General features: G+C 42.4%; 1 protein-coding gene across 22 annotated transcripts in view; it reads right to left on the reverse strand.

Moving 5' to 3' along the window:
* LOC128332356 (dynein axonemal heavy chain 11-like) overlaps positions 1-14,727 on the reverse strand; it is a 353,782-nt gene that overhangs the window by 3,735 nt on the left and 335,320 nt on the right. For all 22 annotated transcript variants that reach the window (XM_053266643.1, XM_053266647.1, XM_053266645.1 and 19 more), the window contains 2 exons: positions 13,137-13,319; positions 10,170-10,285 (listed from right to left, as the gene is read on the reverse strand). In XM_053266643.1, the coding sequence (XP_053122618.1) occupies positions 10,170-10,285; positions 13,137-13,319 (299 nt within the window). The remainder of the gene's footprint in view (positions 1-10,169; positions 10,286-13,136; positions 13,320-14,727) is intronic.

Genomic DNA, 14,727 nt, shown 5'->3' on the forward strand with positions numbered 1-14,727 from the left:
GCCTTCTTGCAGACCAGTTCTCTTTGGGATCGCTGCAACAGCAGAGCAAAAGAAGCCTGCTCTGCATTGCCTATTTCTATGCTGAAAGCTTATAAAAGAAAGAAAATACTACAGAAAATAGGTACTATGGTGAAGCATTCCTTGTTTGCATTCAGTGCCTATCTTGCAGTAAGTGCCTGAAACCAGCTATATCTTCATAGTACAGAAGATTACGTTTCTCCAACTGCCCTCAATGAAGAAACCGGCTGCATTAAAGCAAGAGAGTGCCCTGAATGAACAGTGGCTACCATGATACGCAGCCAGTCGTGGCCAACACTGTTCAGATGCAGTGGTTGTGGAAGCAGGGTTTCTGCAAGTTTCCCATTGCTGTGACTGGGGACACCTGTGAAAATGCTGCTTCAGCAACCACTGCTTCGGAACAGTGTTGTTTTAAGAGTCTGCAGCAGACCCAGTCCCTGGGGAGAGGTGATTTTTGATTATCTCCCCTCTGAAATCCACCATGCCTCCTGAAAATATGTCCCACAGCCCTCAGGAACATATTTTCAGGAGACATAGTGGGCTTCCGAGGAAAGAGGAGCTCACTGAAACTCGGCCCCTCTCATGTGATGATGCAGCATTAGTCTGGATGTCAGGCACTGTGTGCTGCATCCAAGTGATGCTAGTCTGGATGTCAACCAGTATATATTTCACTACAGCAAATCACAGATGTGCACGAACCAAGGTTTGTGCACTGGTTTGGTGCTGAACTGGTTCGGACAAGGTCTGAACCAGTTCAGTGCCGAGTGAAGGGGAGCGGTGAGTGGGATCTTTTAAAAAGCCACCCCATGCAGCTTCCTGCTACAGTGGTGTTTGTCCTAAGAACCTGCGTGCAGCGCCAGAACGCACATGGTGTCTGCGCTTGCACGGGTGCCATTTGCATGGTCAGCAACACCATGCTGCCCAGGCAAATGGCACCCTTGCATGCTTGGATGCCATGTGTGTGTTGGTGCTGTGTGTGGGTTATTGGGTCAAGCACTGCTGCAGCATGGGGCAACAGAGAGCAGGTAAGGACTGGGTCTCCTCTTTTTAAAAGATCCCGCTCGCCACGGCACCAATCCGGTTCAGACCGCCAAACCAGTTCGGCACTGAACCAGTGCACCAATCTTGGTTTGTGCATTTGTATGCAGCAAATATGGTGGGGTTCCCCCCCCCTCTTTTTAAAAAAGCATTAAATTGTTCTTCATGGAGAGGCTACAGTTCTCTGCAAAACCTACACTTCGTCAGATTTGTCAGTATTGGTTCCTCAGAGAGGAATGGGGAAAAAATCATCACTCATCTGCAGTATCTGTGAATTATAGAGCAGAACCACATCAAATACAGAAGAGTTCCCTCATTTATTCTGCCTCTGAAACACATCCAGGGGTGTGCTGTATTCATTTTGTGTAGGTGGGCTAGTGTCTAATATATTCTTTGAACATATTTATAAAGGATTAACCTGTGCATGGTATTTCTGAAAACTGATTTAGTTAAAACACACATTTTATACCACTTTTCTCCACCTAACATATCTTTCCTATTTAACTTTGATTTTTGTCATTTTTACCAAGAGATAATGTGCCTTGTATTATCATTATTCATTCTATGACTTGTGTTTTTTTCAAAATACTTTTCAGCAGATTACTTGCTCTGTTTCTGAGATAGCTGCCTACACTGCAAGCATTCACAAAGGGTTTGCTCTCCACGGCTAAGCAAATGTCTCTGTGTCTGTTTTATTCTAGAATCCCTTAGCATCATGAAATCTTTTATTAGGCACTCTAGGGTGCAACCCCTCCCTCCCCGCCATCCCCAAAAGATGTGGCCAGAAGCCAGAGCTGTGACTTTGGACCTAGGACATAATAGTTTAAAATCCGAATTCAACCAAGAATCCCTGAGAGAGTCAGTCTTGTTATATTAATTTAAACCTGATATTTCCAACTGATATTTTTTTAAACAAACTTTTTATTAAGCTGTTTTCTTACTCTACAATAGAATGACATAAAATGTGCCCAATCAACCTCCTCCTTGCAATATATAGGCTATACTTTTTAAATAATCTCCCTCGCTGCCAGCAACCAAATAGTAACATTATCAAGCTGAAGAATAAAAACAAGGTGGTTTTTTTAAAAAAGGAGATGGATTGCTAAATAACTGTAATAGAAGCCTAATCCTCTAATGATATATTCTCTGAATCTTAACATTGCAATAGTAGCATTATGAACATCTTTCTTTGTTATCCTAGTTCTGCTGTGTAAAAGCATGCAGCTTCACACAATGGTCATTAAGTCTGAGCCAGATTTTTGTCAGTTAATGAATTAATTGTTAACATAAGTTATTTCCTCCAGGAAGTGGGCTAGTAGATGAGGGTGTTACACTCTGTTTTCAGGAACTAGCAAGATATTAGAGCTCTTCTCACAATCCATGAGAAGAGCTCTCGGGCAGTCTCTGGGGAAGGAGGGTTTAATGTACCTTTCCCGCAGACGATTGGCTTGAAGTCCCTGGGCGGCTGGATCACCTGCCCAGATGAGCAGCAGCTCCCACTGCAGCTCCCGGGGTTGGGGTGCTGGGACACACCGCTACGTGTCACCCTGCCCCCTGGAGCCCAAATAATGCACCATGCAAATCCCCATCCCCCACCGAGGGTGCCAGCTGCAGCTGAAGCATGATTTAAAAAACTATGTTAAGGGAGTGCTCGTTTAACTGGGAGCCTTCACAGGCAGGTTTTCCTCCATGTAGCCACCGGGATCGGGCATGATCCCAGTGGTTCACACAAGCGTGCAAAACCAGGCTGGGCGACCTTAGCCCAGTTTTGCATGCTCGTGTGAATAGCCTCATTATATTCTCAAATCCTGCATAAAAGCATGGACTCTGGTTTTCTTTTTCTCCCCCCATGGGCATCAACAAGCAGACATCATTTGTTTGTTCTAGTTACTTCCACTGCGAATTCTTCAGTCCTCTTGTCTCTGTAGTATTACTGGGTGAGCGGGAAGGGCATAATGGTATGAAGCTGCCTATTGTTATCAGATCATTCGTCCACTAAGCTTAGTATTTTTTAGGTAGAGTGGCAATGACTTTGCAGTTTCAGGCAGGGGTTGTACCCAGCCTTCTGGGGTCTGCTGCATGAAAGCACATGGTATACAAGGACTTGTGTCCTCTTCCCTTCTGATGCTATTCTTCTGCTTGGCTGAAAAGGCACCTTCATGGATACAGAGCACATTTTATGCTGTGCTACTCCTTGAATTTCACAACACACCTACTTTAGGTTCTTTCTTTAAGAACTTTAAGGCCAACCTACTTTAGGTTCTTTCTTTCCAAAATCAAAAGGAAAGCAAAAACGGAACAATGAGTATGCCTCCTAAATCTCATATAGCATTTTTAGTAGTATTAATCTATTAAGCAGCTCATCATTAGGCAGTGCTGTGATTTTTTTTCACCCTACATGAAGTAGTTTGTTTAAAATCCGTTTAAAGATTCACATTTTCCTGGCAGAGCAAAAATGCTCTCCTATTGGCTGAGGTCATGATGACATCAATACTGCTCAACGTCCCTGCAGCCTTCTGAGATTTGTGGGAGGACAGACTGAGTTGTGTGCATTTGTTTTGTGTTGATTACGAAAAGTGACTACAAATGGCAGATTTCCTGAATTTCCTTCTACAAATCCTTTTTCAGATTCCTGCATGACTGCAAGTTTCTTCGCTAGCAATGAAGATTACGTTGCAGTGGAGAAGAGGGGAGTGAAGACCACAAGGTTAGTATTAGAGCTGGTTCTATAACTAAATCATATTGCCCTCTTACATGGCATGCAAGTATAGGGGAAAATGATTTTTTATTTTTCTCCCCCTTAAAAAAAGTGGTGGGTGGTAGTGACTGTGAGAAGAAAAGCGGTGGGGTTAACTTTACCTGTTTCCTGCTCTTTTTGTCTTTCACCCTATTAACAGCAGATAATTTCTGTCAGGGCTGGCGAATTCTACCCCCAGGAAATGAAAAATCTGTTGAAAATAAAGGGCAACCATTATCTATATATCTAATACGCTAAAGGTCGTATGTGGCAAGCCCTGCCCAGACAATGCTTTGCCAGATCAATAGGAACATGGGAAGCTGCTGTATACTGAGCCAGACCATTGGTCTATCTAGCTCAGTATTGTCTGCACAGACTGGCAATGGCTTCTCCAAGGTTGCAGGCAGGAATCTCTCTGAGCCCTATCCTGGAGAAGCCAGGGCGGGAACTTGAAACCTTCTGCTCTTCCCAGAGAGGCTCCATCCTGAGGGGAATATCTTTCAGTGCTCACATGTGGTCTCCCATTCAAATGCAACCAAGGTGGACCCTGCTTAGCTAGGGGGACAAGTCATGCTTGCTACCACAAGACCAGCTCTCATCCTCTCAATTGGAGGTAACAGAGCAAAGCACCGTGGTGATTGGGCAGTGGGGATTCCATATGCAGAGAGGGAAGAGGAGCGGGTAGGAGGTGAGTGAGTGAGTGAACAAGCGGTGGGGAGGGGGCGGCCGAGAGAGGATGGCTGACACTAAGCAATAAACCAGAGGCTGTGGCAGGGGGCAAGGAGAGCAACAAAGTCCTAGCGCACCGAAGCTGTGTGCGGGTTCAGCTACTTACCCTTGAATGAGTTAACTCGTGTCTCTGAGGTAAATAGGGAAGCAGGCCCAGTCACATAGGCCTTGGTTCCCTTCCTAGCAGTGACAGGGGCCTTCCTTCATTTTTCCTCAGAACTGCTAGGCCTCAGTGCTCCTGTTTGGCTTTTACTACCCTCCAGCCTTGTATCTTATAAGAAGAAGGGGCTGCTAAGTGCCTTGTAAGGGCCAGAAGGCCCAAGGCTTTTAGGCATGACAGGCAGCCACCCAATAGGTACAACTGTACCTACCATATGAGGGTGGTAAAACGAAACAAAATGAAGCAGAGAATACAGTCATATAGAAGCAGCAACACTTACAATGCTAAGCATTCGAGGCCTATGTGATAGGACAGGACCTCAAGTGCTCAGGTTATTCAAATGTAATAATGGTTGCCCTTTATTTTCAAGAGATTTCTCCTTCTGCGGGAGGGGGGTGGGTGTGTGAAGGGGCAGATTCCACCAGCCCTGACAGAAATCCTTCTCGGCTGTTACTAAGGTGAAAAGCTAAAAGAGCAGGAAACAGGCACTGTTCACACACACACACACACACACACACACACACACACACACACACACACCGCCCTTCACACAATTGCTTCCCCCCACTTTTTAAAAAGGCAGAGAAAAATCAAATAAAAATATTTCCCCCATATACTGGCATGCCATATAAGGGGGCAATCTTGCGGGGAGGGGAATTTTTGTAAGTTATAAAACTAGCTTTGATACTGTTGGAATATTAATAGCAACATGCTTTCAACAGCCAGAAAGCACGACTGGTTTGCACAGCACAAGCTGTACACGTCTTATCAATGACGCAGGCAGTTCTTATCCGCCCCCCGCGACCCCCCACCACACCTTGAGGACATTTTACATTGCTTGAAAGTATGTCCCAATGGGAAGGGGAACCAGGCTAAGGCCACAAGCCAGATCTCTTGAGAAGTGTGTGAGAAATATGGCACTTGGAAGCAAATCGGAATCTTTGGGGTTAAAAGTAACGCTTTGGCTTGTATACAATGTGCAGGTGTGAAAGTTGTTTATGGCACAGTATATAAGATGGATGAATTGCCGGGGTGGGGGAGGCCGTACCCAGAAGCTTTCACTAGCATGAAATAAAGCTTTGTTTGAAACTTGATACTGGTGTCCGGTGAAAATTACCTAACCAAGAGACGAGCGACAGGGAGAATCTCCCCTTCTAACAATACTAACCTTGTGGTCTCCACTTCCCTCATCTCCACTACTATGAAACTGTTTACCTCCCCCGCTCCAGCTCTCAACATTGTTGGTCTTTTAAAAAAAACAAACCAGAAAAAAATAAAATCAAAATATAAATCAAAATATAATTTTGGAGGATAGAAAACACAATTTATTTCTTTGTACTAACAAAATGGTCCTGACACACCAAGAACACAGATTTCTCACTAAACACCTCTTCTCACTGCATCTTTCCATCACTTATTTTCAGTAGGTACATGCACTAATATTCCCCCCCACCCAGTGTGCCTTTTGTTGTTCTCTTGCACAGTGGTACTATACCACTTGTACCTTCTGGATTTTTCAAAATGACATTGGTTTGGGGTCAGATTACTTCAGGAAACCTGTCTGTGTATACTCTAATTCCTTACCCCAAAAGAGTTTTCCTTCAGTTTAGTCCTGAAATCCTTTAGAAAACAAATACATTCACCATCTATGTTCTAGAAATTCTGCCTTGTTTTATTTTGTGAAGCATTCTTCTGTCTCCCCCATGGTGCCCTCTGCCAAATCATGCTGGGATATTTATTTAAACAGGTGCTCCTTCCCAGACCCTGGTTACCTGCAGTGAAACAAGGAGTGGTAGCAGAAATTCTGATTTGGTAAATTTTACATCATTAAAGGCCCTTTTTACCCCACTGCAGGTGGGTCATGTCACAACTACTTCAGATAAGCCCAGGAGCTCCTGAGCTATCTAATGCCCACCCTGATGTAAGGGCAAATAATGAGCTAAAGAGGCAACTCTGCCAAGGTAAATAATTTGGTAGTATCATCTTTTTAACTGGAACCCTGGCTCTAAATAAATACTGGCTCCAAAGGAAAGCTGGCAAATTATGACTCACTGCTGCATTTGTCACCATAACACTGGTTAGGTGTACAGCCATCCATGTGAGGAACATATATTCTGTGCTGACTTACTTTAACCTGAATATGTCACTGCTTCTGTATTTGCAAACTTCTTAGAAAACGTATTCTGGCTAATCATTCATGGTACTGAATTCTTAGGTCTACTGGTGCTCATTTTATTAATTTAATCAGCACTGTAACCCATCTTTGATGTACTTGCTGTTTCTAAGAAGCTCAACATATGAATTTATTCAGATGTTTCCTCCCTTAGCTTCTCAGAGCCATTTTGAAATAAAGCCAGAAGGTTCCTCTGTGGTGAAGATATAATAAAAGAAATTAGGGAAGGCAAAAACAACAAATGATTAATGAGGAATCATGTTTTACCATGCTTTATGAAACAGGTCATAGCAAGTAACTGCATATAAAACATATCTGCATAGGAGTTTTGGCACTGAATTCTGGAATGTGTAGTCAATGAAGCCTACCTTATACCAAATAGTCCTGCTACACAGATGGCTGTATGTAAGAATGCATACAGGTGTCCGTTTGCATTTTTACATAATATAAACAGTATAATTACACTATTAATCTTCTCTCTCTTTCCTAAGTACATTTAATAGCCACTTTTGGGGGGGGGGATTTAAAAGATTTTTACATACCAAACCTGAAACTGGAAGAATTAAAATTGGGCATTTCTGAAGGGACTGGGCGGTGGGGAGGATCTGATGTGTCCATATTCATAAAGACTTGGAAGTTTTTCACACGGGGCTTTAAAAACCCTTTTGCTCGCTTCTCCTCCAGAATGGAGGGTGTGAATCCACATATTGGGCAGATTTACCCCCAAGTCCCTGCGAGCTATCAGGGAGCACTTCACACACAATTCGGGGTTTTCACTGTGCTTTAAAGTGCAGTCCGATTTATATCTGGGGTAAAAAAAATCCACTTTTTGTGCCAGGTTTTTGGGATAACTTTGAGTTCACAGTAAAGCTTCGCAGAAAACTCACAGTACCTGCTGTGCTCTGTGGGAGAACTCCCAGGCCATGGGGACTGCAGGTCTGGTTGTAATGAATAAATGAGTGCATTTGATTCTGAAAGGGGAGCCTTATTGTGCAGACATGCCCTCAGTTTCCTAGTGTTGCATGGGTCCTATTCTCAATGGATCATTACAGTTTTATATATCTAATAGAAAGCACAAGTGATTGAATGCTTAGCAGATTGGAAGCAAAACTGGCTCATCCAGACATAAGGTGATGCTTTCTACTTATTTAGAGGACTCCTCAGGTTGCAGAAATAGGTTTGTAAACGAAAAGGAAAAGAAAGGTGAGGGGAAACCCCAAACCAGCTTGATATGAACAGCATGCACGGTGGCCTCCAGGAGTTACAGTATATTGAGGTTTTAGATAGAAAACAACAATAGGAGAACATGAAGGAGTGGGAATTGGCCTGTTTGTGCTTTTTAAGAGCTTATAGCAGTGGTTCCCGACCTGTGATGCACAGACCACTGGTGGTCCATGAAGGTACTGCAGGTGGTCCATGGTAGGGGAAAATAAAGATTATGTAGGAACATAGGAACATAGGAAACTGCCATATACTGAGTCAGACCATTGGTCTATCTAGCTCAGTATTGTCTTCACAGACTGGCAGCAGCTTCTCCAAGGTTGCAGGCAGGAATCTCTCTCAGCCCTATCTTGGAGAAGCCAGGGAGGGAACTTGAAACCTTCTGCTCTTCCCAGAGTGGCTTCATCCCCTGAGGGGAATATCTTGCAGTGATAGTTGATGTGATAGTAATAAAATAATAGTAATGATAGTAATGATCTCGATGTGATAGTAATAAAATAATCCTGTGAGACTCTTATGCAGCTTCCCTGTGCCACATGCCATACTGCTCTGGAGGGTTCCCCCCAATCCTCAGGAGCAGATTTTCTGGGGGGAAATTGGGCTGAGGGAAGGGGGGAATGGGGCGGGGATTGCCTCCATTTTCTGTCTTCCCATTAGGTAAGTATTATCTTTTCCCCACTGGTAGGCCTATTGCACTGTGATGAGTGCAATGTGTTTGTGAGTGAATGAGCATAGTAACTTATTAGAAATAGCTGCGTTTTTGATACTCCTTGATATATAAGTGACTCCTATCAGCCATTGGCTATGTTAAAAATGTTTTAAACAGCTTGCTTATGTGGTGGTTCACAAACGCTTTTGATGATGACTTGGTGGTCCACATAAAGGAAAAAGTTGGGAACCCTTAGCTTATAGCTTCCTGGAGGTGTGCATTAAGGTTAGGGAGTATATATCTCTATAATATAAAGCTGCTTGGGCCTCACTGACTGACATGAAACTCCCAAACCAAACCATGAAAGACAGAAATATGCCATTTTCACAGGTAGGTTTCAGACTTTGCCTAGACCACTAAAAAAATCCAAACCCATGGAAAAATTCATTACTTTCCCGGAAAATCTGGAAAAACACTTTCACTGGAAAGCATGGGGAATGAGATCTCAAAGAACTAGGAAAAGACTCGAGACACAGTGAAATAAGATGTTAATATGCTTGCAAACTGCAAACCCTCACTGACTCACTCACTGGCTGACATGAAACTCCTAAACCAAACCATGAAAGACAGGAACATGCCATTTTCGCAGGTAGGTACCAGACCTCACCCAGACTACCAAACAAACCCAACCCCCCTGAAAAATGCATAATGTCCCGAAAAATCCGAGAAAACTCTACTATTGGACAGCATGAGTTATGAATCCTCATGGAGCTAAGAAAAGACAAGAGTCACAGCGGCACAAGACGTTAATATGGTTGCAAACTGCAAGCCGTTTTACTAGTGTGTAAATATATACATACATACATTCCTCTTACACACACACGTACATACAAACATCAACAAAGCTCCTCTGAGCCAAACTCAGATCCTACCACTATGTTCCTGAAGTTGCCATGGTAACCAGCTGTAGAGCTGGCATCCCATACAGTAATGTTTGCTCCCCAACATTTTGAATACTTTAACCCACTGCTTTCCTGATACTTCTAGAATCTGCATCCTTCTACAGATCATCTTGAAAACACTACTGTCAACTAGTTGCAAACAACAATTAATGGTGGGTATGCCCATCCACTTCAAAAGAAGCCCCCCCAGCCCACAAGCTTTACTGTGCAGATGTGCTGCATCCAAGTGTACACCTGCTCCCGCATCAACTGCATGCAACTATTAAGCTAATATAAATAAAAATCTGCCACATGGGAGATAAGACTGAAATATTTTTAGAGCATCATTAATATCAGGTTGTGTGAAGCTACAATGCATTGCTGAAAGGAATGGTATTTATATGGACAAAATCTTGCATAGTTCATATTTTTTGGGGGGTGGCTTTGGTCTTCTTTTGCTGATGAACAAAGAATCTACACCGATCTGTTGGCATGTGACTTACCACTGAGCGAGGCTGTACGTTGATGGATAAGCCAGTTTCATCCAAGTGTCAGGAAGATTATTTAAAAAAAGAGCTGTCTGTAGCTGCTCCATCTCAGCGGAGATTGCCAACTCACCCTAACAAAAGAAAACATTAGTGTGCTATTTGCGTCTCACAAAGAAACTGTGATAAGATGACATGATAAATGATAGAGGACCTTTTTTTTCTACAGTAAAAACACACAAGGTAGCTGAATTGTCAAATGTAAAGAATATCTTGGCTCTTAAAATTTTGGGTGAGTCACTTATTTTAAAAGGGCAAAATGATCAAATAAACAGGAGTACCAGTTTCCAGCTCCTCCACATTTCTTAAATATAATGATGAGAAAATTCTATCCAACAATTACTTATATAACAAAATATTCAGAAGGCCAAATAAGCAAAATTATGCCCCTGAGTACCTGAGCAAACAGGCCGATTAGCTTGGGCTATTGGTCATCTAAATATTCCACACTTAGCAGCAGCAGCAGCAGCAGCAGGAATAAACAACAACAATAGTAATAACAATAGGTCCCCAATCTTGTTGGCTTCTTGCTAAATACAGCCAGCCCTCCTGTAACCCAAGGGAGACTGCTGACAGGGAAGAAAGTTAGCGGCAGGAAATGCCAAGGAGGGAGTAGAAGGCTGTGCGCCCCACTCCACGTGCTTTATAGTGCTATATATAGCTTCTTTGTTTAACACATTTTTATACTGCCCCAAATGCAAGTTCTCTGGATGGTTTACAAGATAATAAAAACAACCAATAAAAGATTAAAATATTTCAACAATTAAAATTTTAAAAAGTTAAAGCTATTTAAAACACCATTAAAACAGTATCTAATTAAAAGTCTGGGTGAACAAATGTGTCCAGCTCCTGCTCCATCTCTTCACTGCAACTGTCTGGCCTGGGGCTCATTGTCCTCTTCCCAGACAGTCCCCTCCCCAGAGCAGGCAGGGCAGAGGAGGTCCACTGGAAATCTCTTTGGTCAGGGCCCACAAAAAAAATGGAGCCTGTCTCCATGGTGTAAATGGAGAGAGAGAGATCTGAGAGATAAGGCTTGAGTTTATGACAGAAGCAAGATCTGAAGCAGGGGCTTCCTGGCTTATAGCTTGCCCTTTCAGGCACAATTCTCCACTAGGGGGTTCTGGGTTTTTAAAAAGCGTTTGTAGTAGTTAGTTACAAGCCCCTCATGCACAGTCCAGGCACTTGTGTAGTCTTCTGTAGATCCTCGTGCTTCCACATAGCATGTTTCCATGTTTGGCCTGTGTAGTACTTTGGCCTGTGTAGTACTAAAAAGAAGTAAGTAAAAGTAGTAAAGAAAAGAGATGGATTTGCAAGTGCTGGCCAGTAGATGGCTATGTAAAAATAGCATGAGGGCCTTGCTCAGCATGTGGCCAGAGGACCGAAATTCACTTGAAGGGAGCATAAGAATCTACCAAGGATAATGCAATCATCTGGCGTGTGTGTGTGTGTGGCGGGGGCGGGGGGGTGGGGCTGTAAGTAACTATGGCAAGCTTTAAAAAGCCTGCAGTGAACTCATGTCTGAAAAAGCCCCAGGACTCAGAATTCCATTATTATCCTTTAAATTTAAATAAAAGTGTTTATGTATTTTTGTGATAAGAAAATCAAAGTGTTGCAAAACTGGTCTCCATATTTCAAATGCTCAAAGGAAGTCTAAGGGTTCCACATGCACATCTTGGCAAGATGTCCCACATTTCTGCCACATTACAGAACACGATGTTCTTTGTTTCCAACACCACCGCTTCAATTTATTTATCTTTTAAGAATCACATTGCTACTTTAGGGCATCTGGAATGCAATCTGAATACACCATCACCTTACCCTAAATTGTAAAGTGAAGTGCAGAACTATACACACTAATACTAGGGATATTTGTCAATTCCTCTTTTGGCAAACCTCATGATAAAATTCATAGTTCCAGGCACCTCCTGCTCCCCAACAGAATGGATTTCATAATTTCTACAGAATCTATGCACTCTATACATTTGCATAAAAACTCATATTTAAATGTGTATTTTGCAGTATATAGCAACCAGCAGTTTGGGCAAAAAATACATGAAAATATTTGAATAAATACATTAAAAAGTTGTAAGTAAGTAAATAAAGCTGGGGATATAGATAGGTAGGTAGACAGACAGACAGATAGACAGATAGATCATCATCATCATCTGGGGATTTTTAGCAGAAGATAGTGGAATGGAAATCAAAGGAAACATGCACGGTTTGGATGGAATGGAAACAGAGATCCATCCCTTCCATCCATTATTACTCTGGCATTCCTGCACAAAAATCTCCAGGTCGAAGCCCACCATTTTCCCCCTGTCTAATTTTGAATATTATTACTCAATCTATTTTGTCCTCTTAAACAAACAGCAAATACTGGCTCCAAATTAAAGCTGGAAATTACGACTTACTGCTGCATTTGATAACTCAACACCTGCTAGGTCTGCAAGCTATAGGCAAAATATGTATTCTGTGCACAGTTGCTTTAAGCCTGAATCCATTACAGAGAGTGCACCATATTAAGTGGCTAATTGCAATCTTCTCAATAGAAAATGTTGATTCCTTCAGGTTTGTTAGCTGCCTAAATATGAAACTTGATTAACTTTGCTGGGATTTTCAGTGCTTTGATGACTTTCAAAGAGAACTGTGCTCCTACACCACTCAGGACCTGTAGCAAATTGAATTTCAAATCCCTATTTGGATGAGGATCACCTTTGTTTTCATTTGAAAAGAAACCAAATGCTGGCAGTTGGTAACCTCCTCTAGGTTGTCAAAATTTATCCCTGGCAGTTAGGGCTGGAATGGGTGCAGCAGCTGTTAGTCCTCGGGAACACCACTTCTGAGCAGCATTTTTGTCCAGCACTATTAAGGCATACAGTTTATTTACAACTTTGCTTTCAATAAGATAACGCAAAGCACACACACCTTAAGTCCTTGATCAAGTTCTTTAAGAGAGCGTCTTATCTCATGTATTAGTAGATTCATTCTTTCACATTCTTGAAAACAAACCAGGACATATGGAGAAAATTCTGCAGTTTTTGAGGTAATGTCAGCCATGTTATATTCTTCTGGAAGTTTCTCCAATATGTCATCCAATATCACCTTTACCTGCAAGAGACAGAGAAGGGCTTAGCAAACATGTCACTGGGATTCAGCTCTGTGAACATTAACTTAGAATTTAAGGTGGGTGGTGGTGGAGGAGGAGGACTATTTCTTTATTACAGATACAGTTACTACCTTTGAGTATCTTCCTGGCCAGAATTTTACACAAGTCTTTAACCCACATGTGATGCATGATGTGTTGTTCTATTAATTTCTGGAAGAGTATGCACAGCAGGTAAAGGCAGATATGTAGAAAAAACTTTGCAGGAATGGGAGACACTTTAATCATATGAACGACAGACATTAAGTCTTTAAGACACTTCAGTATGGATGAATTCAAGACAAATGAGCATAACTCTTTGGAGAGCTGGTCTTGTGGTAGCAAGCATGACTTGTCCCCTTTGTCTGCCCTGGTTGCTTGCTTGCTTGCTTGTTTGTTTGTTTTCACATTTTATATCCCGCTCTTCCTCCAAGAAGCCCAGAGTCTCCCATATGAATGGGAGACTATATGTGTGAGCACTGTAAGATGTTTCCCTTAGGGGATGAAGTCACTCTGGCAAGAGCATCTGAGGTTCCTCCATGGCATCTCCGAGATTGGGTTGAGAGAGATTCTGTGTAGACAATACTGAGCTAGATGGACCAATGGTCTGACTTGGTATATGGCAGCTTCCTATGTTCCTTGAAAGCAGACAAACTGCTTGCCAGAATTGTCACACACACATTTCAATAGGGAGTTAAGTGATGTGAAGAATAATTGCAAACCAAAACAAAAACCCACCCACAGCATTTAGGACTGTGGCATAAACATGCAGCAGAATTGGAATGGTAGAGCAGAGTAGACTGAACCACTTCAGACTACAGGTGGAAGATTCCTATTCTGAACGTATCTGCCCATGTGAAAACACACACTCCATAATTAGAAAGGCTTTTTACCAGGGGGAAAGTAATGACACAGTCTTCTCTTGAATGTGCTAGTTTCTACTTGCAAAAAAAAGAAAGAAAGAAAGAAAGAAAAGAATCCAGAAATGCAATCTGAAGTGACACAGTCCATTCTGCTCCTCACCCCACCCTCATGATCCCACTCTGCTGCATGTGTAGATTAATTCTGTTGCTAACTCTTATACTCAGGATCAAATCATCAGTCTGGGAAATAATGCCGTGATTGCACAAATGCTCTGGCCTGCGTTTTGAGAAAAATCAAATTGTTGGGACAGTGTGTTCCCTGCCCTCAGACTCTTGTAAGGCCTGCTCCTGATTAAGCAGCTGTGTTGTGTGTGGAACGGGAAACCACAGCTGTTTCTGAAGAATGTTTCTTGAGTTGAAAAGGAACTTGGCATACCCAGGAAAGAGAACAGAAAAATATCTCAGTGGGGGCTTGTGCAAGATTACATACAATGCAGCATCCTTTCCTCTA

The sequence above is a fragment of the Hemicordylus capensis genome, chromosome 1 (assembly GCF_027244095.1).
Source record: "Hemicordylus capensis ecotype Gifberg chromosome 1, rHemCap1.1.pri, whole genome shotgun sequence".
NCBI classification, from domain to species: domain Eukaryota; kingdom Metazoa; phylum Chordata; class Lepidosauria; order Squamata; family Cordylidae; genus Hemicordylus; species Hemicordylus capensis.